Consider the following 27,059-nt stretch of genomic DNA (forward strand, 5'->3'; position numbering starts at 1 on the left):
CGCCCACAGGCCAGCTCAGCCAATCGTGGCGAAGGAATGTGGTGGAGGCGGGGCCAGCAGGGTAGAATTCCGGGCGTTAAATGGGAGGTTTAGGACCCACCATCAGGCTGTGAGACCCTCGGATCTGCGCCTCTGATTGTGCCTGTCCAGTTGCAGCTGCCACAGGTGATCTTCCCACGCCGGGCCTGAGCAGAGGGGCCACTCTGGGAACCAGCATGCGGTCTGCCTTGGGGGTCGGGGGTTCGGGGGCTCCCAGGAGGCACTGTCCCCTGGACTGGCACCACCAGACGCGGTAGCCTGATCCCCACACGACTGGCCGCGGGCCCACCCCTCCCTGCGTCAAGATCCAAGTACCCTGAAAGCTGCGGGAAGGTGACAGGTGGGGAGGAGGGCAGCAGGCCCCCAGAACATCCCAAACCCTCAGCCTTCCTCCACAGCCCTCTGTAAGACACTTGGGAGGATAAATGCAGTTCCACTTTAGAGGCTCTAACATCTCAGAAGAAAAGAGCATGGCTTTTTAGATGGTTTGGTCTAATAGGAAACTCATTTCTTTTCGCTGCCTAGGTTTTTGAAACATGCATCCTTCACTCTTCCTGGCCGCCCTTTGCCTGGGAATAGCTTCAGCTGCTCCACAAGTCGATCCAAATTTAGATGCACAATGGTTCCAGTGGAAAGCGGCACATGGGAAAATATATAATGTGGTTGGTAACGTCTAACCTGTCCAGGGGGACCAACAGAGGACAATCTGTGCTGGTGGCAGTTCGTAGCAGAAAGTAGCTTCTTGAGGCCGCTCTTACGAAGGCAGTAAGCAGGGCCCCGTGACTGTGCACAACGTGGGCATATGTCCTGCTGTGTGGTTGCTGGAGAACAGCTCCCAGAAGCATCGGGCCATCCCTGGCTGTGGTTTCTCCCCCTTGGCACATTTACTTGGCACATTTACTTGGCACAGGTGAGCCGATTTTAAAAAGACATAAAGATGCTAAGTTATATGTTTGCCTTTAGGATGAAGAAGGATGGAGGAGAGCAGTGTGGGAGACGAATCTGAAGATGATTGAACAGCACAATCGGGAATACAATCAAGGGAAACACAGCTTCACAATGGCAATGAATGGCTTTGGTGACATGGTGAGTGTGGCATGGATTGCTGTACGTTTTGTTCTTTCTCTTTTCAGTACTTTGCCAAAAAAATCTCATGCTTGTCAACATTGTTCTTTCTTTTCCTAGAAGACCAATGACGAATTCAGGCACACAATGAATGGTCTTAAAATCCAGAAGGGTAAGAATGGAAAAGTGTTTCAAATACCTTCGTTTGTTGGTATCTCTGTACCTGTGGACAGGAGAGAGATGGCCGATGTAAGTCCTATGAAGAATTGGGGGTAACAACTGATCAGGTCTCTCTTCAACAGTGAAGCCAGAAAGAAAGTGGCCCCTGCTATGGCACACTGTGGTGCAGTATGCAGTTTGCTGTTTTAAAAGAGTTCTCAGATCAATGGGTTGTCAAAGTCTTGCTATTTGGTTTGTAGACTGAGAGTTTTAGAGGGTCAGCATGGTTCTTCTTGGGCTTTTAGTGCAACGGGTGCCCTTGCAGGACAGAAGTTCCAGAAAACTGGCAAACGTGTTGCAATGAGTGAGCCATGAAAAAGGCATTTTACAAATAGATGATGTGGCACCACTTTTGTAAAAGTAAAAAAAAAAAAAAAAAGCACATAATTAAGTACATGCATAGATAAAAAAAAAGGATAATTAATAGTTTCTTGGAGGGGTGCGGATAGAATAAAAGAAAGGGATCCTTACTTTATCTTTGCTGCTTGACTCTTAAAACTATGAGAATGTATTCACATATAAGTTGTGTACATCATTTATTAATTCAGTTGGGCAGCAGATTTTATGATGTGCCTACCCTGTGCCAGGTCCTGTCCGAGTGCTGAGGACGGAGAGGTGAACAAAACAAAGATTCATGATCTGATTCATGATAGATTCAGTGCTGCTGTGTGGAGAGACAGCCTGAACAAACATAATGGAACACTATGGAACACTATGTCAGATGGCGGCCATGCTATGGGAAAAACAAATCGGGGAACGGGAGAGCAGTACCAGGACAGGTTGTGTTAATTTTAATTCTGGGCAAAGACACACTTCTTGGAGAGGGTAACATTGCAGCCAAGGTCAGACGGAGGGGTGAAGCCTTGTATACATCTTGACAGGGAAGCAACAGAAAATACATAAAAAGGGCATTTAAACTAAAAGAATGTTTCTAAACATTAAAAAATACTATATACAAGATATCAAGCATCCTTTTCTAGGATCTCACTCTTGCCACCTCTAGGAATGGTCTGACTCACATTGGAGAGGTGGGCAGGAAAAGATAAGGGGGGCTGCCCCCCTCCCTGGTGAATGGCTGACCCCACCTGAGACTGTTTTCTGGCCTGTTCCCCAACAAAAGAGCTTCTCAAGCACCAGAGGGCTTTTTGTTTGCAAATGCAGCTCATGTCCCTGGAAGCTTCATTTGTCCTGCAAGTTAGGTTGACACCCAGGGCAGTGTGATGATCATGTGACAAAGGATCCCAGACTTCCTGGGACAATGTGGATGGTGGTCCAGGAAGTACAGGCCAGGACTACCCTCCTGCACTTGAGTGACCAAAGGAGAGCCAAGCTGCCCCAGGAGACCTGACTCTGGGGGCCAGCCCTGTAGCAAGAGGACTTGTTGTCAGAAGTCAGGACGTCAGTGACAAAAGGCCATCAGTATCCCTAGTATGAGGAGGGGTCTGGTGCCACAACCAAGACCTCCATGGTCTCTCGGGTCTCCCCCCATCTCTTTCTCATGCTCTTTTCTCCCTCACAGGGAAAAACAGGGGACACTTGATGTCATCGAGTGAAAGTGGCACTGAAGAGTAAAGAACATGTGAATAATCACAAGTTAAATAAAAAGAGAAGGAAGCAAAACATGTTTGGAGTGCATGTTTGTGTGTGAGGGAATGCTTCTCTGTCAGGTGTCCCTTGTCTCTGGTGTGGGACCCTGGCTGGGGCCTCACTGACATGGCAGAGGACTGGCAAGGGAAGGAAATGGTTGCAAACCTTCTGGAGTTCCCTTTTCTGCTTGGCAAATCCTTAATCCACTGCTCTGGTGACACCTCTGGTAAGCCATGTGGGTTTCTTAAACTTCTCTTACCTTGGCCTGCTGATTTCCCTGGGAGCCCAGCATCCTGTTGAGCTTGTGGACTCCTGAGATCTAGGTGGACACTGTGGGGGTATAACACAACCTTGCGGCCCTGATGGGTGGCCGAGAACCACTGTGACTGTGGGGATATAACATGGTCTTGCATCCCTGATGGGTGGCTGAGAACCACTGTGAGCTGACAGGTGTCTTACTCTTCCCACCTGGATGTTCAGTGAGTCTACTTGTCCAGGCTGATCTTGACTGCATGAGTCCAGTTGTGTTCCTGGGTTGCTGATAAGAGCACAAGGCTCCCTGTGTAGACCAGGTATGGTCGTTTCCTGGGGCTGATGAAACAAATGACCACAAACCCAGTGGCTTAAAGTAAAGGAAATGTGTTTTCTCACAGTCTGGAGGCCAGAATCCAAACCAAAGTGTCTGCAGGGCTATAGACCCTCTGAGAGCTTCAGGGGGTATCTTTGCCTCTTCAGCTCTGACAGTAAGTTTATTGTTAGGTTTCAGACAAGACTTTTAAAATTGAAATTTGTTTTCAGTGTTATTTCATGGCAATTGGCTTCTTTTCAATGTGCTTCTATGCATGATGGCCTCTGGGACTTTTCACAAGTTTAAATAAATATAAATGTCTTTGAAAAATGCAAGAACTTCTAACTTCTGCTTAATCGTTTAGACATCGGGGAGGTCTCCATGCACTCAGCAGTGGCCATTGCTAGGTTGTCCTTGTGAACAGAAGTCCATGTTGCTGAGCCCATGACTAACCTCCATCCCTGCCACCATGGCCATTTTGTCCATGGGCCCATTGGGCGATGGCAGTGGTGTCTGTGTAAACAGGCTGACGCTATTCACAGAATGGGTCACTCTACTCACTTGATTATTAAAATCCTCTTCTGCTGAGCTCACCCCTTGGTGACATTCTCTTGGGACACAAATATCTTCACATTTCACCCATTTAGAGATGTTTATCCACATACTTCCCCCCAAATTTCCTTGGAGCCTATTATCCAATCATTGTCCTTCTAAGTCCCTGGTCATCCTGCCAAACCATTGGCCAAGCTCACGAATCAGAATATGATCCCATGTCTGGCCATTTCTCTTTCTAAGCCAAGTGAACAGCTAAGTATACAGCTAGAAGTTCTGCCCCTGGTTAGGATCTCCATTTTTCACTGTCCTTCAGAGACGACCCAGAGGGACATAGTGCCACACTCGTCCACTTTTAGGGGGCATCTGCCTATCGTGGAGAACCAACTGTAAGCCAGGCCTGAGTCTTCTCTTTTCTCTGTCGATAGACTGTATTGATTCCCTATCAGGCCATAGGAGCAGGTTGGGAAAGAGAAGTCCAGGGTGGGGGTGGGGTGTGGGCCCCTTCCTAAGGTAACTTACCTGTGCCTTCAGGGGTTACAGGGATTGGATGGTGCACATACCACCTCCACCTGATGCTGGAGTGCTGCTGTGTGTATCTAACTTCATGGCTTTGTGCATCAGATAAGTTCCCTGCCTGATGCCATGTGTTTGCTGTTGTTGCTGGTAGCCTGCAAACCACTCTCTGAGTCCCGGGGAAACATAAGGATTTCCCTGTGGTGGCCCCTCCTGTGACCCAGCACCCAGGAGCAGATGTGGGAGTGTCAACAAGGCAAGTGGGCCCCCTTGAGAGCCATCGTTACAACAGCCATCATTCAACCGTCCATGTGTGGCAGGTGCTGTGATTTTACAACATCCCAAAGATGGAGACATTCTTGCAGGAAAGCGGGGCTCAGTGAGGCTACGCAAACGCTCATCAGTGCAGCACCCAGAATCAGTCCTGAAATAAGAATGTCCTGTGGCCTTCAGTGGGCTCCGGGCTTCAGTGCCAACTCCTCACCAGCTGTGGGGTGGGGGTCCATCCCCGTGCTGAGCTCACCTGCTGTGCGGTGAGCCCGATCTCCTTCCAGGGGTCCCCACGGCCTGCCTCCTTCAGCGGAGTCTCCTGGACTCTGTGTTCACTGAGACCCATGATTTGTTTGCTGCAGTCATTCCCTCAGAAGGCTCTAGACTCAGCTTCCTGATGAGGCAGAAAGGGAGGAGTTGGCTGCCATGTATTTCTAACCACATTCGTGTTTTTCAAAATAAATACATCCAAGGCGTGCTTGGGTGGCTCAGTCGGTTAAGCGTCTGACTTTGGCTCAGGTCATGATCTCACAGTCTGTGAGTTCGAGCCCCAAGTCTGTGCTGACAGCGCAGAGCTTGGAGCCTGCTTTGGATTCTGTGTCTCCCTCTCTCTCTGCCCCTCCCCTGCTCATGCTCTGTCTCAAAAATAAATAAAAACATTAAAAAAATTTTTTTAATAAAATAAATATATTCTCAAATAAGTAACTGTCTGGAGTTGGGGACACCCGGTCCCGGAATCTAGTTCTTGAAAGTGGTTGAGGCGTCACAGGAGCGACCCTGGAGACTATGTTAGCAAGGACTTGTGGTAGGTTGTCAGGAGGAGCAGGTGATACCTACAGAGAAGCCAAGATAGTAGATGTATTTGCAGTTATAAGTCGGGTCCCTGGAGGAGAGTGAGCACACCAGGATCCGCGGATAAGGGAAAGGAAGAGGGCAATCTGTACATAGGAGCATCGGGTCACCAATTTCCTTTCCATGTCATTTCTTCTTGATGTTCCCAGTCTTTCTCACCAGGGTGCAGTGGGCATTTTGGGGTGAGTGGGACTTCCTGTCCTTGTAAGACATGAGGACCCCAAGCGCCTCCAGTTATAGTCTCCCCCTATTCATTGAACTAAAAAACTGATTTTACATATTTCCTTACCCTCTGTAAGACCCCCTCCCCTGGATCCTAAACATATTCATGGGGAGAAGTTTGTATCTGCACAGCGGGTGTGTGTGTGTGTGTGGGGGGGGGTGGCCTTAAATTGCCTGACCATTCCATAGGTTTCCCAGTGGGCCAAATTAGCAACAGAAACACCCCCTTGTTTTCGCCTCTAATCACGTAGAAGAGCCAGGAATGTATCTTGTAAAAACATGGTTAAAGAAGCCACGGGCTTCCGGTTCCAGAAATACAACCTAAGTCATCTTGTTGACCTGCAGGAGGCAGCAGAGGACTGGCCAGAACACACTGAGCCGCAACTTGGGTCCTGAGACAGCTCAGGGGGCTGACCTTGGGGAGATGAGACCTCGCAGCCAGTGCATCTGGGCAGGGTGGGGGTGGGGGTGGCCAGGCCAGAGCTTGTGGGGGAAGGAAGAAGCCGGGACAGGCCTGAGCTGGGCGAGGTGTGCTGTGACCCAGTTCACCACGAAGTGATTGGGGGGCAGCCGTGTGCGGGAGCCTCTGGTGCCCCCCCCAGAGCCCACCACATGCGTCTCTTCCCACCTGCGTGTTCAGTACCCTCACACTGGGGGATTGGAATCAGCCCTGGTGGCAGTATTTGCATCCCAGGAAGCAGCCTGTCCTGCAAATCAAGGCTTGTTCGCCCCCAGCGAGCTGGCGAAGCAGCCCATTGCTGCTCTGGGGGCTCAGGAGCCCCACAGCCACACCTTGGGGTGTGGGAGCCACCTTCTTACAAAAGGAGCAGCCCCTCCGACTCTGCCCTGTGGCCCCCCTCCCAACCGCCCCCCCACCCCCCCACCGTGAACAGGCGAGTGCAGCTGCCCAGACCTGCCCAGAAGTGTGCTGTTGCTTAGTCAGACCAATTCTGCCTCCCAGGAAGACGAGGGGTGCTTATTAGGATGTTGGGGAGGGGGTACAGGTAGATGTCACGTGTGCATCTAGTTTTACTATCACTGCACGTGTCCTTCCGATCTGATTTTAGCATCTTAGTTTGAGGGAGGAGGATGAGGATTTGGCTAATTTTTATTTTGTGTGATTGTCCCTCTAATTAAATATTCCATAAACTGATATTAAAAGTAGTTACTTTTCCTAATCTGAAGATGAAGATAGTAAAGAAAGGTGCCCAGGAATATTTTGGAAAGTGAGATACAGTTGGGAGTTTCCCCAAATTTAAAATTCAGCACAAATAAGCTGCATTTGCATAATTAAGACTTGCTGCTCCTTTAGGGCAGAGTCTAACTGCATCCCACCACTTGTGGAAAGCGATGAGCCCTCCCCACGCTCTTATCTGCCTTTCCCAGATACTGATTGTCTTCCTTGCCAATCTGTTGACGTTCAGTCATCTTTGCTGATGAGAAAGTGGAGCTAAATTCCTAAAAGGTGCAGAAAGAAAAGAAACTAGTAACCAGGATTCACCACGGCTTCTAAGAGCAATGCAATTACCAAACAATATTCACTTAAAAGATATTCACAGTGTCTAGATATGCCAAGACCTGTTCTAGGCACAGGAGAGACCACAGTGAACAAAAGAGGCAAGATTGCTTATAAACAAATAAGAAAAATGCCAGATGGGGTAAGTCAGGGGTTGGCAAACAATGGATTAGGAGCTAAAGCTAGCCCACCACCTTTTTTGTGAATAAACTTTTATTGGAACATAATCACCCCTTGACTTCCTACTGTCTATGCGTGGTGTGGTATACGTGGCAGTCACAATAGACACCACCTGTCACTTTACAAAAGGTTTGCTGCACCTGCTGTAAGTGCAGGGATTCAAACAGTGGCAGCTGGTGGAAGGCAGAGGGAATAGTGAGTGCAAAGGGCCTGGGGCAGTAGAGAGTTAGGTTTCCCAGGAAACAGATCAAAAGGAGGGTTGATGGGGCCTGGCACCAGGGCTTGAGCATGGTGGTTTGGGGGAGAATGGTGCCTGAGGGATCTGATCACAGACTTGGCTGCTTGGCCAGGTCAGGAGACTGGATTTGGTCCATGGGTGTCCTGCAGGTGGGAGCAAGATCTGACTCTGGTTTTAGGAAGCCCCGTCCCACCCTAGGCTGCCCAGCCAGAGAGACCAGGTAGAAGGTGATCTTAGTGGCCAGGTGAGATATGATGGCACTCGGATGGGGTTTTCCAGGCTCATTTACTTTGTGAGCCATGGGCAGGAGTACAGATGGAGGCACCCGTCCCTGGGTAAATATTTAAAGTATAAGGTTAGAGTGAACAAACAGGAAAATAGCACATGTCCGGCCTCCTACTTACACAAATACACCTTCTGACCACCTGGAAGGCAGGACTGGTTTAGAATTTTGATCCTTGGATTCCCTGCTGCTTTCCCCTCCTCTTCATAAGACAGGCAGCCTCATCTGCTAGAGGCCCACAGCCATGGACACCCCAGGCCTCACCTCTGCCTTAACCACCACTACCTGCCTGGGGAGGGCAGGGGGGACACACAAGAGGATATTCCCAAGCAGGAGCCAGAATTTAGGAAGCACCACAGTCCCAGCTCCTCACTCTCTGGGTTTACTGCAGGAAGGTCTGAAAAGGCAGGGCTTTGTGGCCACCAGGGCACAGGTGGTCTTGGGGCTCCTGGTAGGTAGAGACCACAGAGGGGACTTGTGAGCTCCCTCCAAAGAAATCGGTGTTCTCCCACCTTCAGAGCTGTGGGGCGGGGGGGAGGGGGGGGGCAAACTCACTGTCTTCCTCAGGCCCTCTCTGCGTCAGAACCACAGTCAGCCTTGGAGATCACGCCTGTCTGGTGATGGCAGCTGTCTTCCCTGGGACACTGCTCTGGGCCCCACCAGTCCCTGTGCTGCCACCCAGCGGTGACAAGAGAAAACGCGCCACCCACCTGGAGTCAGGGAGAGACTTCAGAACCTTCTGCTGTACTTACTTATACATCCAAATTGGTTGTGTTGGGATGTGGGGGGATAGTTGACAGAGATTAACATGCTCATTTCAAAATTTCTCTGAATACGAGAGTACAATGGAAGCTTGGGGAAGAAGTATGAACCAACATGAATTTACAAGTAGAATGATTATAATATTGCTAACACATATCTCAAATACGTACTGAGCACTAACTGTGTGCCAGGAGCCCGGGACCATATGGTACATGTGACACTTAATTTAAACCACACTACAGACTTAAGGGGTATCTTCATCACCCTTGTACTGAAGCCGTAGGGGTCCAGTCGGCTGCCTGACGTCACACAGCTGGCTTTTCATGATGTGTCTGGCTCCCGAGCCAGGGCTTATTGAAGAGTCTTAACTCTGTCTGAGTAAGGGCATTCTCATGCACATATTTTCCATTTTCCACTGTGATTTTGATCAATTTGGGCATGTAAGATAGGTTACAGCTTCTCTGAAGCCAATTGTTTTCCCCATGTGATGATTAGGTTCAGCAAGGTCAGTTTTGCAGGCAGTTTTTGGTGTCACTGCTGGAGGGAGTCAGCTCTCTTCTGCTGTGGGTCAGGGTCACTCCAGTCTCAAGCACTAAGGGAGGGAACGTGGTGGAATGAGATGGTGTGTGTGTGTGTGTGTGTGTGTGTGAGATATAATGAGAGAAAGGAAGACAGAGACAGACAGAGATAGACAGGGAGAGATTTGGAGAGGGGAGAAAGAGACAGAGAATGAGAGAACGAGACAGAGAGAGATCTATACAGATCTGTGTTCTGGAATTTTTACAAGTCCTCATTGGGTATGAAGATTATGCCCCAGGAGCCCAGGAGCTACACTGAACCAGCCACATGTCAAGTGATATGTGAGTTACATGGAAGGGATTCATTCTATTTTCTGCTCAACCCTTACCCCGCAGAAGTAATGTCTCCATTCATCTTCCACGTCTACAGGAAACTGGAAGTGGCGTCTTAATAAAGTGTGGCCCAGGGTGGCGGGATTATCCACAAGTGTCACTGTGTGTGGCAGCATCCTTCAGCCACTGCTTAGGGAGACTTGGGACTCGGGGCCTGGTGACAGAAGGTTCTGTCAGGAGGATGTGCCCTTTGGACTCAGGAGCCACCCCAGCTGCAATCAGCACAGCGATGCAGCGGGTCTCCCAGGGAGGCTGCTGACCTGGTCCAGGTGCCACACACGTGTCATCTCACCGGATTCTCCCGACTTGGTGAGCTTGTGTGATAAACCCCCTTCGGGGAGAAGTAACCCGGGGCTCAGAGACATAATGTGCCTGTGACGAAGGCAGAGGCTGAAACCCAGGGTCTGGCAGTGCTGTGTACATGGGTGAGGGGGGAGGAGGAAAACTGGATTTGCTTCCAACATTCACACTTGAAGAGATGTCACTGGACAAGTTGGGTATTTGGGCCTCTTGTGGACAAGCTCTGGCCACGCTGGATTCACATTCCTGCCCGAGGCTGCTTAGCGGGGAGCAGGGAGGTGGTGTCCCAGACAGAGGGGCTCAGTCTCTACATTTCACCACCTCTCCCCGAGTCTGATCGACCAGGAGAGAGAGCTCGGAAGCAGGCTGCCCCCACCCCCATGTGTGAAATTGTGTCCTGTGACAGAAATGACATTTCGGGGATGCATTGGAGTGTGTGACCCTGGGCTAGGGTCACTCCTAGTCTATCTCAGAGATGGAATTGAGCCCCAGACCTGAGGACCAGAGCCAGGCAGTCTCCCGGAGGCCCAGGCAAGGCTGGAGGGAGGAAACCCCACAGGGGATGGTGTTACTTAATGCCTGGGTGGCCGGTGGGCTCTGCTGGGTGGGGAGGGTCTCCTTCCAAACAGTCCCTGGAAGTGACAAGACGCATCAGCAGTTAAATGAGACCTGTCTGAGGCCGCGGAAGAGCCAGGAGCTGTGTCTGCAGGCTCTGTAGCGGGTCTCCTCCTGCCCGTGAGGGGCAAGCATGCCCTGGGCTGAGGGGGCCCAGCTGGAGGCACAGCACATGGAGCCTGGACCCCCCCCAGTCCTTGAGCTGCTGGCTCACCAGTCACTTCTTGACCCTCATGAAACAGTATTAAGGGAGTCCTCAGAAAAGCAGACCATGCCACAAATCTGAGGTGCCATGAGGGCCTCCCAGGGGAGACTAGACTGTTCATGGATGGGGACAGGCTACGGGGGGCAGCTGAGGCCCCCAGGGAAGGAGGTCCGGTTCCAGACACACAGCATTTTCACCACATGGTGTCTCTCCAAGTGTCTGCAGGGCCATGTTCCCTCCCCCCATCCCAGGCCACAGCCCTGGACACCCATGACCCTTGCTGGAATGGTCTTTATCTTTTCCTAGGAGAGATGCCCACATGGGCACGTTTATGTCACTCAGAGAGCAGGCAGTTGGTTTGCCCCAGACCCCTGGCCTTTGCACTGTCATCTCCTGAAAATGTTGGAGGATAAGGGCTGCTCCAGCAGCCAGGATGCAGGTCCAGGTGGCATGTTTGGATCCTGGTGGCCTCTGTCTGCAGGTGCTCAGGGTCCGGGTTTCCTCCCCAGACTGCCTATCTGACTGCCACACACATACTTGTTCTGTGGCAGCAGAGCATCACAGCTGTCGCGTGTGGGGCGGCAGGAGAAAGGATATGCCCAGAGCAGAGGGGGAGCGAGTGTCCAGGAGGAGCCCTGCAGGGACTGCTGCCCGCTGTCCCCAGAGAGGAGCACATGAGAGCAAGTGTCTTCTGTCCAGGGTGCAAAGGTGGCTTCTTCATCAGGCTTGTCACTTTTCACCACTAGGGGTCAGCAGTTAGCAAAAATTAATGTTTTCCCTCTGATTTCCATGTCTCTCTGTGAAATTACTATTTTTATAATACTGTATACAAACTCTGCCCTAAGAAGAACTCACTGAGGTGTAGGAATGCCTGCCTTTTACCAAATCCCCTCTGCTCTCCTTGGACAAGCCTAGCTTGCTACTGCGCAGAATCAATTTGCACTCAATGTAACACCAAGTGGTACCACTTCATCTGCATCCGACAGCGGCAAGGTGGGGACATAAATGGAAGGACAGTGTCCTGGGCAAAAGTCAAGGGCTCATTCTAGAGACGGTGAAGCATCCAAGCCCTGGAACAGAAGGAAGCCGTTACCTCCCTTCAGGCTGTAAAGACAAGAGGAAGAAATCGTGTTCCTGGGAAAGCTGGAGCCTGGGGTGAAGCCGCTCGGGTGTCTAGGGTCACAGACACACAACTGGAATCAGAGAAGCAGCTGGGAGTGATGGGGTGGGGTGGGGGGAGAGACGCCTGGGCCTTCTCTCCCTGCAGCCTGTCCAGGTCCTTCCGTTGGTTGACCCCAACCAGAAGCCAAGTCGCCGGGGGACCCCAGAGATGCAGCCCATGGGGTCCGTCTCTGGGGCCCAGAGCAGCTCAGGAAGGGGATGTGGGAGGTGCAGCAGCCAGAAAGAATCCAGGCAACATCCCTGAACCGCTGCCGCATAGCACACGGGAGGGGTCCACACAGCCCAGCAGGGGGTGGGGACGAAAGAGTGTCGTGTCGTGGGAAGGGGCAAGGCATGGCGAGGTGGGAGGGGCGCACACACACACACACACACACGCCGCCCTGGGCGGGGTCTCACTGCCTCCTCTCCTCCTGCAGGCTCCGTGAGCATCAGCAACCTGTACCCGGGCTGCGAGCATGTGAGCGTCAGGAGCCGCAGCATGATGTTTGAGCCCGGTCTCACCAGGGGGACCCTAGAAGTGGTGGTGGCCCCGCCCCAGCACCCGCACTGCGCGGCCGATGACCAGTCCACCAAGGCCATCGACATCCAGAACGCCTATCTGAACGGTACAGTAGCCCGCCCACCGCACCGGGGAGCGCGCCCAGAGTCCCTTTGCCCGGACTGTAAATCACCCCCCACCCCAGGGGGCCTCTCCCGCTGCATGTGTCATAGCCCCACGAAGGACAGAGGAAGAGCCGCACAAAGTGACCTTGGGATGACCCAGTGAAGCATGGCTGGTCAATACCCCTAGTGAAACCAGACACCCTGCTGTCCTCAGGCAAAGCCCCAGGCACACAGTAGGTGCTTAATAAATGACTGCTGAGTAAATCAATACATTTTCTAGGCAGAGCCAAACATCCACTTGGATGAGAAAACTTATAAAATACAATCCCATTAGCTATTTGACAAATCCTAGTGTGCAAATGTGTTTCTTTCTTCTTTCTTTTTCTTTCTTTCTTTCTTTCTTTCTTTCTTTCTTTCTTTCTTTCTTTCTTTCTCTCTGAGAGAGCATGTGCGGGTGCATGTGAGAGAGTTGCCGTGCAAGTAGGGGAAGGGCAGAGAGAGAATCTCACTCAGGCTCCAAGCCCCGTGTAAAGCCTGAGGTGGGGCTTGATGCTACCACCGTGAGATCATGACCTGGGCTGAAATCTATAGTTGGTTGCTTAACTGACTGAGCCTCCCAGGTGCCCAGGAAGAGTTATTCTTGAATACATCTACACTCAAGGCTGATGCTGATCCAGGCACAAAGCAATTTTTCCATCAGCAAAATTTCAAGTGTGTTCTTTGCTGTCAATCGTTTCCAAAAGGCTGAAACTTTAAAAGTTACCAAGGAAGATTACTTTCTTCAGCAAACACTGTGTTTTCTGTGTCACACCCCAAACCTTAGTGCTCCCGGGGCCCCCAGTTGGGCCCATGTCACTTGAACACCAGTCCCTGCCTTGTTGAGACACAGTTTAGAGCAGGAATGAAGCAATTTCTTTGAGACTCAGGTGAGGACCGTATGAGCTGATTCAAGCACCTGGTAGAGTGGCACTGGGAGGCGCTCAGAAAACGGCAACCGGGAACATCTTTATGTAGACTCTGTTATTACCCTGAACCCCATGAAAAATAGGCCATCAGCGTGTGTTACCTAGAGCAGTGGCTGTCATCCCAGTGTGCACGCGAATCTTCTGCGGGGCTTGTGAAGACACAGATTGCAGCCCTGCCCCCAGAGCTGCTGATGCAGCAGGTCAGGGGGGTTCCCAGGTGATGCTGTTGCTGGTCTGGGAACCCCACTAGGAGAACCACTGGGCCAGTGAAGTGGAATTAAAATCCATGTCCATGGGCACTTGGCTATCCTAAGCACTGAGTATTCTCTGAGCTCCCCAAGCTGAGCTGGAGTGCGGCATAGGTAGAGAAGTGTGTCCTCAGCACCCCAAGAGCCCTACCCTGGCTCCTCCCCAGCCCCCTCCTTGCCCCAGGTCTGGCTCCCAGCGCTCCCCATGCTCGGAGGACCCAAGCTTGTGTTCCGGATCCCTTCACACCAAGGTCTCAGCTGCCAGACTTAGAGAGTCCTGTCCCCAGGAGTGCGTGTGCTCCTAGAGGAGGCCCCACAAGAGCCCTTGGATCTTCCCAAATGACTCTGACTGCTGAATTTCTGGCCCAATAAACACCGACAGGAAAATTAGGGAAAGGAAGCCTGAATTCCTACAACATAAGTGATTGTGTATAGTCACCCCAAAGACCAGTGGTTGGGTGTCACCATATTAATGGGAAGTGGCCATGTTGGGGGGGGGGTCCCATGTGTCTGGATGGTCACTGGGAGGTTTCAGGTACATCCCTCCCTGTGCCAACATCCTGAACGTCGCCACCCTCTCTCCTGCTTCACCTATTTCTCTGCCACTACCTCCCTCCCTATCACACAATGACTTGTATGTGAAATGTCTATTTACAGAGCAGACCACAGCCTGTCCTTTGGCCACTTGAGAAGCCAGTGTCCCTCCTCTCTGTGTCCTAGATCATCTCTCATCCTCCAGAACCTTGCTTCTTACTGATAATTTTACTAGAATTCTTAACTTTTCAGTGAAATTTTCTTAATTACTATATTGATTGTACTTCTTATAAAAAAGTACATATTTATCCCAAATGTGTTTCTTATAGTCTTTTCCATGTCAGACCATGTCCTCGTTTTATCCCTTTGATATTTGTAGGACAGACTCCCATGTCTGGAATCCCACTGTCTGACTGACAAACAGACAACATGTGAGGCCTTTGCAGAAGAGGCTGTGTCTGAGACCATCCAGGGAACGCTCCCTCTCTGTCCCCTGCTGTCTGCTGATCACCGCCTGAGGTGCTCCCCCCTGAGTTATGGTTTTTCCAGAAATTTTTGTGTTTCATTTCACACGGAAAGGGGAGGAAGGAATCCTCTTCTAGAGTGATTTCACACACAGTGTTGTTTTCATGGTAAGACACGTGCTTGCTGCTCTTGTGTAAACGTCAACGTGCGCGTCCACGCGGAACCCTCAGAGTGTCCGCTGATCATTCCCGCTCATCTCAGGTAGAAGGTGACACAGCTGCAGGAAAGGAAGGTCTGCGGGAGGACTCAGCAGACCCCTGACTCCTGCTCGGTGGCAGTCCGCTGTCATTTGTGCGGAGCAGATGTTTTTCACATGTAGATCCTGGCTCGATGACTTCCTGTCTGTGAAGTCCAACAAAGAATGCGAGGAAGCAAGATTTCCTGCAGTGATTTTAAGTAGTGATGGAGTTTTAAGTTGAAGTGAGGGAACACGTCCTAATTCTTCTGTCCTGAGAAGCATGTAATTTTAATGTTACATTACATGTGTGTATATGTGTGTGTATATATATATATATATATATATATATGCATTATGTATATACATATATATGAATACAGGTATTTTTACTTAATCTATACAATGTAATAAAAAGATGTCAGTTTTTCTCTTCTGTTCTCTTTTTTTCTTTTCTTTTTTTAAAAATATAAATAAACTATTGCTTGTTGCATTTGATTGTTGGTCTTTAATACAAAAGGAATCCTTTTTCTCTGTTTTTTCTTCAGTCACCAAAACCCCACATGGCGGGGCAAACCAAACTGAAGTCCAGAAAGTCAGTTAACCTAAACTCCCGTGTGGAAACACCCGGCTCATTTGGGGGGCATTAGTACTCAAGTTGGGGATGGTAAGGGGAAGCAGGAGGAGCCCAGATGGTTTTCACACTGTTGTCAGTTGAAGAAGGGAATCCCTTCTGTTGTCCTTGGGTGACCCAAACACCACTGGAGTCCTTGAGTGCCGCCCCGGGCCTGTGGGGAGCTTTCTCTGTGTGTTCAGAGGTGCGGGGACCAACCCACAGGAGTAAGAGATAAACCTACTGCCAAAGACGCGTATCTTCTATCCTTCCAGACAGAGCCCGTGGCCCAGGCCATGTACTGGAAAGCTAACTTTGACCTGCATGGAAGTGCTTAGTGACAAAACCTGCATTTAGTAAAACCTCAAGACTGTTTAAAAATTCACAGACAAAGAAAAAGTTTGGAAGGAGAAAGACTAAAATAGTCACCATGATTTTCTCTGTGGGACTGGGATATATAGTCTATTTCTATTTTGCCCATATTGTTCACAATAAACAAGATCTATGTTATAATGAGAAAAGAAATAAATGAAATAAACTAAAAGCTACACATAGACATGCCTGGAAAGGATGGCACTGAGATCAAAGCTGTGGTCACCTTACAAGGTTTGGATGCTCTTATGTCATCTCCATCCTGAATGGTCACTTCACTCTCTCCTGCTTCAAAGAGTGTCACGTGGCAGCAATGTGGCACCAAGCCACTGGAACCAAGAGGCATGGATTGGTCTCTGGCACTATCTATATGTGGAATCCCAGAGAAGGATGTGTCTGGTCCCACATGGGTCCTGGAGCAGCCTTGTACAAAACATGGAGGGAAGGGATATGGAGTCCGTAATGGTATGGCCCTGGGGACCCTGGGTTAAGGTTTCAAAGGGGCTGTTCTTCCCAAAAAGGGTGTTCTGTTATTGGGGGAAAGGGGCAGAGCAAGGATAGTGGGCAAATAAAAACAAAGTACTGGACTTATACAGGTGCTGGGCAGAATACCTGTTCATAAGGTGATGGGGTCACCTGGGCTCCTGAAATGTTGAAGACAAACTTGGGAATCATAACAAACCAAATCAGAAAAGTATAAGGACTACTGTGCTCACTGCCTCATCCTGAGAAATGTTGTGGATAGGGGGCATTTCAGGGACTTTTGGATGCATTTATCTATGCATCTATTTATCTACTATGCATTTATCTACTATCTATCTATCTATCTATCATTTTGCTTATTTCTACTTTCTAAGTTTTTCATAATAATTATTTGTTGTTTTAACTAAACAATAGTAATAAGTCACAGAAGAAATTGCTGGAAAGACTATAGCCAAGTTTCCTTTGTTCCAATTTGTTAACAAAAAGATGACTTAAAGTAATGGTTAACTTTGTCTGTCTCAAGCTTTCATGGATAATTGTTAAGATAGCTTTCAAAGTTTTTGGTAACCTAAAATGTTAAAGTTTTTGCTTGCATAATAAATTGGGATTAAATTCATTGGATATCTAATGAGTGAGATAAGAGGCTAAAGCACTAATTACTAGATGTAGATCTGCATTTGACTCATTGCAAAAAACTAAGGCTATTTGGATCTGTTGACAAACATGTTCTGTGCTTAATGGATTCATAAGTTTGCCATCTAAAAAAATTCTGATGGGCATAAACATAAAGATGGTGGTGTAGGAGGATGCTGGGCTCACCTTGTCCTGCTGATCACTTAGATTCCACCCACATCTGCCTAAATAACCCAGAAACCCAAGAGTTGGTTTTTTTGAAAAAATAAAATTGATAAACCTCTAGCCAGGCTTCTCACAAAGAAAAGGGAGATGACCCAAATAGATAAAATCATGAATGAAAATGGAATTATTACAACCAATCCCTCAGAAACACAAGCAATTATCAGGGACTAGTATAAAAAATTATATGCCAACAAACTGGACACCCTGGAAGAAATGGACAAATTCCTAAGCACCCACAGACTTCCAAATGTCAAACAGGAAGAAATAGAAAACTTGAACAGACCCATAACCAGTGAAGAAATGGAATCAGTTATCAAAAATCTCCCAACAAATAAGAGTCCAGGACCAGATGGCTTTGCTGGGGAATTCTACCAGCCATTTAAAGCAGAGATAATACCTATCCTTCTCAAGCTATTCCAAAAAATAGAAAGGGAAGGAAAACTTCCAGACTCATTTTATGAAGCCAGCATTACTTTGATTCCTAAACCAGAGACCGAGCAAAAAAAGAGAACTACAGGCCAATATCCCTGATGAATATGGATGCAAAAATTCTCAATAAGATACTAGCAAATCGAATTCAACAGCATATGAAAAGAATTATTCACCATGATCAAGTGGGATTCATTCCTGGGCTGCAGGGCTGGTTCAACATTTGCAAATTAATCAGTGTGATCCATCACATTAATAAAAGAAAAGATAAGAACCATATGATCTGTCAATCGATGCAGAAAAAGCATTTGACAAAATTCAGCATCTTTCTTAATAAAAATCCTCAAGAAAGTCGGGATATAAGGAACATACTTAAACATCATAAAAGCCATTTATGAGAAGCCCACAGTTAATATCATCCTCAATGGGGAAAACCTGAGAGCTTTCCCCCTGAGATCAGGAACACGACAGGGATGTCTACTCTCACTGCTGTTAACATAGTGCTGGAAGTGCTAGCATCAGCAATCAGACAACAAAAGGAAATCAAAGACATCAAAATTGGCAAAGATGAAGTCAAGCTTTCACTTTTTGCAGATGAGATGAGATTATACATGGAAAACCCTATAGACTCCATCAAAAGTCTGCTAGAACTGATACGTGAATTCAGCAAAGTCGCAGGATACAAAATCCATGTACAGAAATCAGTTGCATTCTTATACACTAATAATGAAGCAACAGAAAGACAAATAAAGAAACTGATCCCATTCACAAGTGCACCAAGAATCATAAAATACCTAGGAATAAACCTACCCAAAGATGTAAAAGATCTGTATGCTGAAAACTATAGAAAGCTTACGAAGGAAATTGAAGAAGATATAAAAAAATGGAAAAACATTCCATGCTCATGGATTGGAAGAATAAATATTGTTAAAATGTCAATACTACCCAAAGCTACCAACACATTCAATGCAATCCCAATCAAAATTGCACCAGCATTCTTCTCGAAGCTAGAACAAGCAATCCTAAAATTTGTATAGAACCACAAAAGACCCCGAATGTCCAAAGTAATATTGAAGAAGAAGACCAAAGCGGTAGACATCACAATCCCAGACTTTAGTCTCTACTACAAAGCTGTAATCATCAAGAAAGCATGGTATTGGCACAAAAACAGACACATAGACCAATGGAATAGAATAGAGACTTCAGAATTGGACCCACAAAAGTATGGCCAAGTAACCTTTGACAAAGCAGGAAAGAATATCCAATGGAAAAAAGACAGTCTGTTTAACAAATGGTGCTGGGAGAACTGGACAGCAACATGCAGGAGAATGAAACTAGACCACTTTCTTACACCATTCACAAAAATAAACTCAAAATGGATAAAAGACCTGAATGTGAGACAGGAAACCATCAAAACCCTAGAGGAGAAAGCAGGAAAAAAACCTCTTGGACCTCAGCCGCAGCAATTTCTTACTTGACACATCCCCAAAGGCAAGGGAATTAAAAGCAAAAATGAACTATTGGGACCTCATGAAGATAAAAAGCATCTGCACTGCAAAGGAAACAATCAACAAAAGTAAAAGGCAACCAACGGAATGGGAAAAGATATTTGCAAATGACATATCAGACAAAGGGCTAGTATCCAAAATCTATAAAGAGCTCACCAAACTCCACACTCAAAAAACAAATAATCCAGTGAAGAAATGGGCAGAAAACATGAATAGACACTTCTCTAAGGAAGACATCGAGATGGCCAACAGGCACATGAAAAGATGCTGAAGATCGCTCCTCATCAGGGAAATACAAATCAAAACCACACTCAGATATCACCTCACGCCAGTCAGAGTGGCCAAAATGAAGAAATCAGGAGACTATAGATGCTGGAGAGGATGTGGAGAAACGGGAACCCTCTTGCACTGTTGGTGGGAATGCAAACTGGTGAGCCACTCTGGAAAACAGTGTGGAGGTTCCTCAACGAATTAAAAATAGACCTACCCTATGACCCAGCAGTAGCACTGCTGGGAATTTACCCAAGAGATACAGGAGTGCTGATGCATAGGGGCACTTGTACCCCAATGTTTATAGCAGCACTCTCAACAATAGCCAAATTGTGGAAAAAGCCTAAATGTCCATCAACTGATGAATGGATAAAGAAATTGTGGTTTATATACATAATGGAGTACTACGTGGCAATGAGAAAGAATGAAATATGGCCCTTTGTAGCAACATGGATGGAACTGGAGAGTGTAATGCTAAGTGAAATAAGTCATACAGAGAAAGACAGATACCATATGTTTTCACTCTTATGTGGATCCTGAGAAACTTGACAGAAACCCATGGGGGAGGGGAAGGAAAAAAAAATGAGGTTAGAGTGGGAGAGAGCCAAAGCATAAGAGACTCTTGAAAACTGAGAACAAACTGAGGGTTGATGGGGGGGTGGGAGGGAGGGAAGGGTAGGTGACGGGCATTGAGGAGGGCATCTTTTGGGATGAGCACTGGGTGTTGTATGGAAATCAATGTGACAATAAATTTCATACATTAAGAAAAGAAAAGAACTCACCAAACTCCACACCCGAAAACAAATAATCCAGTGAAGAAATGGGCAGAAAACATGAGCAGACCCTTCTATGGAAGACATCCAGATGGCCAACAGACACATGAAAAGATGCTCAATGTCGCTCCTCATCAGGGAAAAACAAATCAAAACCACACTCAGATACCATCTCACACCAGTCAGAGTGGCCAAAATGAACAAATCAGGAGACTATAGTTGCTGGTGAGGATGTGGAGAAACGGGAACCCTCTTGCACTGTTGGTGGAAATGCAAACCGGTGCAGCCACTCTGGAAAACAATGTGGAATTTCCTCAAAAAATTAAAACTAGATCTACCCTATGACCCAGCAATAGCACTGCTAGGAATTTACCCAAGGGATACAGGAGTGCTGATGCATAGGGGCACTTGTACCCTAATGTTTATAGCAGCACTTTCAACAACAGCCAAATTATGGAAAGAGCCTAAATGTCCATCAACTGATGAATGGATAAAGAAATTGTGGTTTATATACACAATGGAATAATACGTGGCAATGAGAAAGAATGAAATATGGCCTTTTGTAGCAACGTGGATGGAACTGGAGAGTGTGATGCTAAGTGAAATAAGTAATACAGAGAAAGACAGATACCATATGTTTTCATTCTTATGTGGATCCTGAGAAACTTGACAGAAACCCATGGGGGAGGGGAAGGAAAAAAAAAAGTTAGGGAGGGAACCAAAACAAGAGACTCTTAAAAACTGAGAACAAACTGAGGGTTGGTGGGGGTGTGGGAGGGAGGGCGTGTGGGTGATGGGTATTGAGGCGGGCACCTGTTGGGATGAGCACTGGGTGTTGTATGGAAACCAATTTGACAATAAATTTCATATTAAAAAAAAATAAATAAATTCTGACATAACATAGAGTTCACAATTTGTTACTACTTAGTTTTCACTGAAGACTAAGGTTTCTAAGGCTTAAAATTCTGCTAAATGTAGTAAAACTGATAAGAAAAGCAACTTTGTATGTAGAAAAGTAGGAGAAATAAAAGAAAGATATAAAAAATAGAAATATATTTTTGTTAAAGGTAAAAGAAAGTAATTTTGTCCTAAATGAAATTGGTTGGAGAGAAATGGCTTGGGACAAAATCTAAAAGCAAAGAAAAGTTGTAGAAGATTTCTGAAGGAAATTCTTAAAAAAGAAATTTTATGTGTGGTCAGGATGGACTAAGGTTAAAATAAATGGATTTTAACCTTGGTGCTGGCCTCCAAATCCTCCACAGTTGTGTTGTTTCTGTTCAGCAGAGAACTGGATACCTCTGCCGTATGAGGGACACTCCAGAGGACTGGATACCTGTGCCGTATGATCTGTGAAGGGCTTTTACTAAGATACATGGGAGCCATTTTACTACACTTATCCCACTGCATGCCAAAAATGGATATCCACATGGCTAAAACATGTTTATGTGGGCATTGTTGAAAAAGACAGGGGAATAGACCTTGACTTTGGCCCTTTCACCCCCTCCCTCAATGGCCAATGATCAATATGTAAGTTACTGTTGGGCCAAAATAAAATTAGTACATCCTACAACAACCAGAAAAGTCTTGTTTGGTCACAGTCCATACTTTCACGGTCCTGCAGGCGAGAAATGGAGGAGTAAGAAAAAAAAGGAAAGACCAGGTCAACTCTCGGAGGTGGGGTCAAGCTTGGGTAAGAATGACTACTCCTAACACCTCCGAGATTGACTGGGCTTTTGGTTGCCAGTTGGATAGACAGCCAGGAGAAACCTCATCTCTTGGCCAGCTATAGGAAATTGGGGTATGGGACAACTTTCTTCCTTTTTCCTATAGATGGGTAATTCCCAATCAGGGCCATTACTCCTTTAGAATGAATTATGATTCATTTTCTTTTGCACAAAGGCTTGGCCCCAACACAAATTGGAAGAGGGAGCCTGACTGCCAGAGGGAAATATCAATGACAAAACTATCCTACAATTGGATTTGTTTTACAAATGTGAAGGGAAATGGGGAGAATTCCCCTATGTTCATTGTTTCTGTACCTTAAGAAAAAAATTGAGATATATGTAAGCAACGTAAGGTGGATCCTAATTTAATAGCAACCCTTTCTAAAGTCCAGCAATCAGGAGAGAAAACAATTAAGGGCCACTTACCTGTACCCAAAATAGACCTAGAGAAGGAGGAAGGGAAGTCTTTCTCCTCAACCTCCTCCTCCTCGGATCCTCAATCTATATATAAAAAAAATTACAGTTCAGCTCCTTGCTACCCACCTTATCCAGGCCCTTCCTGTAATGTAACAGGCATGTTTCCCTTACAAGAAGCTAGAATGCCAGAAGAAAAAACCTTTACATTACAAGATTTAAGATGGATAAAAGGAGATCTGGGTAAATTTTCTGATCGGATAAGTATATAAAGGTTACGTATGTTTTCGAGTTGATTTGGAAAGATATAATGCTTTTGTTAAATCAGACTCTTAATGAGACAGATGTTTTGAAAAAATTAGGGAAATATAAGATTTAGCCCTTAAATTATGCTAAATTAGCCACTATTTTACAAATACGAAATGAGAGCTCAATGGCCCTCCTGGAGAGGTTGAGGGAGGCTCTCACTAAATATATAGCTATCTCCCTATATATAGCTATCAGTCTTAAGGCTGAGATGATTTTAAAGGACAAATCTGTCACTGAATCAGCCCTAGATATTCAGAGAAAATGCAAAAATTGGCTGTTGGCCTTGAAGGGACCCTGGAGGAGCTCTTACAAGCTGCCAATTGGGTATATTACAACCAAGATCAAGAGGGAAACAAACAAACAGAAAAAGAGGCTTTAAAGAAAAAAAAAATCTGAGGCCTTAGTGTGGCCTTGCGTATTATGTCAGACCGGACTTCCTGAGGTCCTAGCACCAAATGCCATTTATATGGCCTTTCAGAGCACTAAAATGAGAATGTCCTCAGAGGGGACAACCAAAATGAAAACCCCATAAGCCATGCCCCTTATGTAGAGACAATCACTGGAGATCTGAATGCCCTTGGGTACCTCTATCTGTGAGGGCTCAGATAACCAATGTCCCTGGAAGGGACTAACCAGGGCCTGGACTCTTCATGGTGGCTCCCCTAAACCAACTGTCTATCAGAGACCCAGAGCCTCGGGTACTCTAAATATAGAAGGAAAACTGGTTGATTTCCTTCTTAACACCAGAGCTACGTTTTCTGTCCTCCTTTCCACTCCAGGCCAACTGTCCGAACACAGCATGACGATTAGAGGCATCTTTGGAAAACTTCTAACTAAATTTTTCTCTCAGCCCCTGGGAGAAACCAGGGGAAACCTAATTTTTTCTCAGTCTTTCCTGATAATGCCATAGAGCCTTACTCCCTTGCTAGAAAGGGACATTATAACTAAATTAGAGACTATGGTGCCACTACCTCCAGGACAGATAAACAATTATGCGAGTTTTGGGAAATTACTGGATATTGTAGGCTATAGATACCAGGATTCAGGAAAATAGTTTGCCTGCTATATCAGTTATTAAAGGAGACTCAATCCCACTTACTCCCCCTCCCAACAAAAAAATAAATAAGCTGGGGTCTGACTCCTAGACACTGTCTCCAGCCCTTGGAATGGTTACAAACAGAGCAGGACGATTACTATTACCAACTCACAGAGCTAAAACATCATTAAAACACAGCATCAGACCTTTCATTTAGGGAGGGACAAAACTTATTAAATGGCCCAAAGGATGTTTACTGGAAAAAAAAATTGCCAAGGACAGTTCTGCAAGTAGTATCAGCCTATAAAGTATGTCTTAGAAACAATCCTTTCAACCACAAACTTGCTCTCCTAGACAGTCAAGGAACTGGAAACTATCCAGGAAAGACTAACGATTAGGTTTCACTCATATGTCAAAGGAATTCCAACATCTGTTGGTATGGATTAATATTTTTACTAATCGAGTAAAGGTCTTCTCCTGCAAGACAGAAAAGGCACAAAAATTAATAAAAATTCAGCTTTATAAAATAATACCCAGGTTTGGCTTACCTAAAAATTTACAAATTAATAATGGTAAATGGCTGCCTTGACTCTTTCTCTAGTAGAACCCCTGGCTCCTGGAAAAGTTTTACACCTCAAAATAAAGCAGACTGTCTGCTTATACTCAGCAAAACTCTAAATAACACCTCACAAGCATTAGATGCTTAAATTTTTTTTTTTTTAATTCAGTTAGGGCCAAACTCTTGGAAATAGAGCAACCACGGATTACTTACTGCTCCTGCTCCTCCATCACCTGGGTTATGAGAGATTCTCTGACATATGTTGTTTACAAGGTCAGGGTCTCTCCTGGGTTGTTTGACAGGTTTGAAAACTGGGGACATTATCTTTAGATACCCTCTTGTTGATCAATATAATCTTTGCTTTGTGTTTCTCTTTGTGTCTGCTCATGCCTGCCAGCCTTCCTATAGAACTATACCTTGGGCCACTGGACCGACCCTTGGGTAGACTCTAACTGCTGTACCCCCACACCATCCCTTATCAGTTTGAAGAAGCCAGAATGGTCATTGTCCCTGTTCCCTAACAGCAGTTACAGGCCCGATTCCAGGGGAGAAATAAATAGGAAAGGGTTAACATTAAGCAGGAAGAGATAAGGGACCTTCAGGGAGGAAGACTGCAGCTACAAGTGGGAGGCTAAAGGAGCAGATGGGATTCTCCCCTTATGAAATCCTTTATGGGCACCCTCCCCCCATTATCAAGGGCATAAATGGAGGATATAAATGAGATAGACAATCTAACTCTAAGGCAACAGATGTGGGCCCTCGCTCTACCCTAACCACCTTACACTACTGGATCAGGGAATGATTACCTCTCAATCTGACCACAGACGCACACCCCTTTAAACCAGGAGATGCAATATGGATAAAGGAGTGAAATGTCCAACTCCTAAAATCCCTCTGGAGGGGCCCGTTCATTGTCATTTTGTCCACCTCTATTGCAGTAGCCTAAGTGGGTCCCTGGATTCACTACAGCAGAGTGAAGCTGGCATGTTGAAACTGGGAGTGCATTCCTCATCCATCAATGCTGTGCAAGCTTACCACAAAAGCAACCTGCAGCTCCAGAGGCTCCAGGAGACTGTGGCTCTGCTTTAGTCGCTCTGGAAGCTGACTAATCTACTCATGGCAGAAGCTTGAGAAATCGGCGGTCTGATGAAACAAAAGACTGTTCCTTATTTTCTAGATCTGTTTCCTTACTTTGAGGCAATGTCATGCCTTTTTTCTCACTATTATTGTGATTCTTGGTCTACTCTTTGCCATAGGATTGGGCAGGGCCACCGTGGCCAGCTGGAAATGTGGTGACAGGTTTCTGTTAACACTCATCTTCCTTTTGTGGATAGGATACTTTGTTGGTACCAACATGGGGAAACAATGGCGATAAGAGACTAGAAAATTAGATCCCCACAAACCTATAGTAAAACAAAATACCCCAGTCCTACTACCAGGGTTTGGCTTCTCAAAAACTCAATTATTGGGAAAAACTATCTTGCTTAGTGGGGAAAAAGTTCATCGTTGTCTTTGTTAAAAACTTAACATGCTTAGGCCAAAGATTTTATAACTCAACTGTCCAAAAAATCCAATGGTGGAGGCCCCAGATCACCCTGAGTCAGATCCCCACCCTTTGTCTAACTTCTCTCATCTCTGAGAGGCCTGGTACAATGTCAACACCGCCATCAAATGGCGAGCCCTAGGTGGACTATACTAGATATGTGGAAGGACAGTCTCTATAGTACTTCCCTCAGTCTGGTCAGGGTCATATGTGCTGGAAACTATTCGTCAAACTTTCTTCCTGCTCCCACTTGCCAGAGGGAAACATTTGGGATTCCAAGTGTATGGGGACAGGGGACTCAAAGAAAAAAAAAAGCTGTGTGCCTTACAAATTGACAATTAAAAAGATGATAAATGGTCTCCAATGTAATCCAATATTATGGCACTGCCACCTGGGGCTACTGCACTCCCATTTACATGCTAAATCGTATAATAAGACTACAAGCAGTTATAAAAATTATAACCAATAAAACTGCCAGAGCTCTTAACTTACTAGCCAAGCAACAAACCAAAATGCACAATGCTTTCTATCAAAATCACTTGGCCTTAGATTACCTACTTGCTTCTGAGGAAAAAGTTTGTAAAAAGTTTAATCTAAGCAACTGCTGCCTACAGATAGATAAGAAAAAAAGTCATAAAAGAGATACAAATCAAATGAAAAAGACTGCTCATGTCCCCATCCAGACCTGGAATGGTTAAAAACCCAGGGAGTTATTTAGAAAATATTTTTCAACTTTCAGGGGATTCAAAACTCTTATAAAAATTTCCTCCTAATTGTGGGAGGTTGCTTAATCCTACCTTGCTTAACTCCCCTGATCTGTCTCCAGTCTGATCGAGGCCATGGCTTAAAAAGGATGACCACTCATGTAATAATGTTATAAAAATATAAGCCTCTAAACCAAAATGATGCTCTTTGACCCAAATTTCCCCCCTTTGGGCATCAAAGGGGAGAATGTGGTAGGGTCCCCTCTTTAAGGAAAAAAAAAGACAAACTTCAAGGCAACCTGGTTATATGCATACATGACAACATCCCTCAT

The 27,059-nt window shown here is 46.3% G+C and overlaps 1 protein-coding gene across 4 annotated transcripts; it reads left to right on the forward strand.

Annotated features, from left to right (window-relative positions):
• The first annotated feature begins 36 nt into the window (after nt 1–36).
• On the forward strand, nt 37–2,943 carry LOC131491963 (procathepsin L-like). 4 transcript variants are annotated; one of them, XM_058695526.1, is made up of 5 exons: nt 37–165; nt 565–701; nt 1,003–1,125; nt 1,225–1,353; nt 2,843–2,943. In XM_058695526.1, exons 2-5 carry the CDS (start codon nt 576–578, stop codon nt 2,861–2,863), a joined length of 399 nt encoding a protein of 132 aa, XP_058551509.1. In that variant the 5' UTR covers nt 37–165; nt 565–575; the 3' UTR covers nt 2,864–2,943. The 4 variants fall into 4 exon arrangements, with proteins under 4 accessions (XP_058551509.1, XP_058551511.1, XP_058551510.1 ...); XM_058695528.1 differs by having other exon boundaries at nt 1,225–1,276; XM_058695527.1 differs by having other exon boundaries at nt 1,228–1,353.
• The last annotated feature ends 24,116 nt before the right edge of the window (nt 2,944–27,059 follow it).

Source organism: Neofelis nebulosa, chromosome 12, assembly GCF_028018385.1.
Source record: "Neofelis nebulosa isolate mNeoNeb1 chromosome 12, mNeoNeb1.pri, whole genome shotgun sequence".
In the NCBI taxonomy this organism is placed as follows: domain Eukaryota; kingdom Metazoa; phylum Chordata; class Mammalia; order Carnivora; family Felidae; genus Neofelis; species Neofelis nebulosa.

What these genes read in the sequence shown, in the direction of transcription:
- LOC131491963 (XM_058695526.1), top strand. Translation starts at nt 576, where the DNA reads ATGCATCCTTCACTCTTCCTGGCCGCCCTTTGCCTGGGAATAGCTTCA. An exon ending in ATGGGAAAATATATAATGTG is followed by an intron (nt 702 to 1,002) that starts GTTGGTAACGTC and finishes GTTTGCCTTTAG; the next exon opens with GATGAAGAAGGATGGAGGAG. An exon ending in ACAGGAGAGAGATGGCCGAT is followed by an intron (nt 1,354 to 2,842) that starts GTAAGTCCTATG and finishes TCTCCCTCACAG; the next exon opens with GGAAAAACAGGGGACACTTG.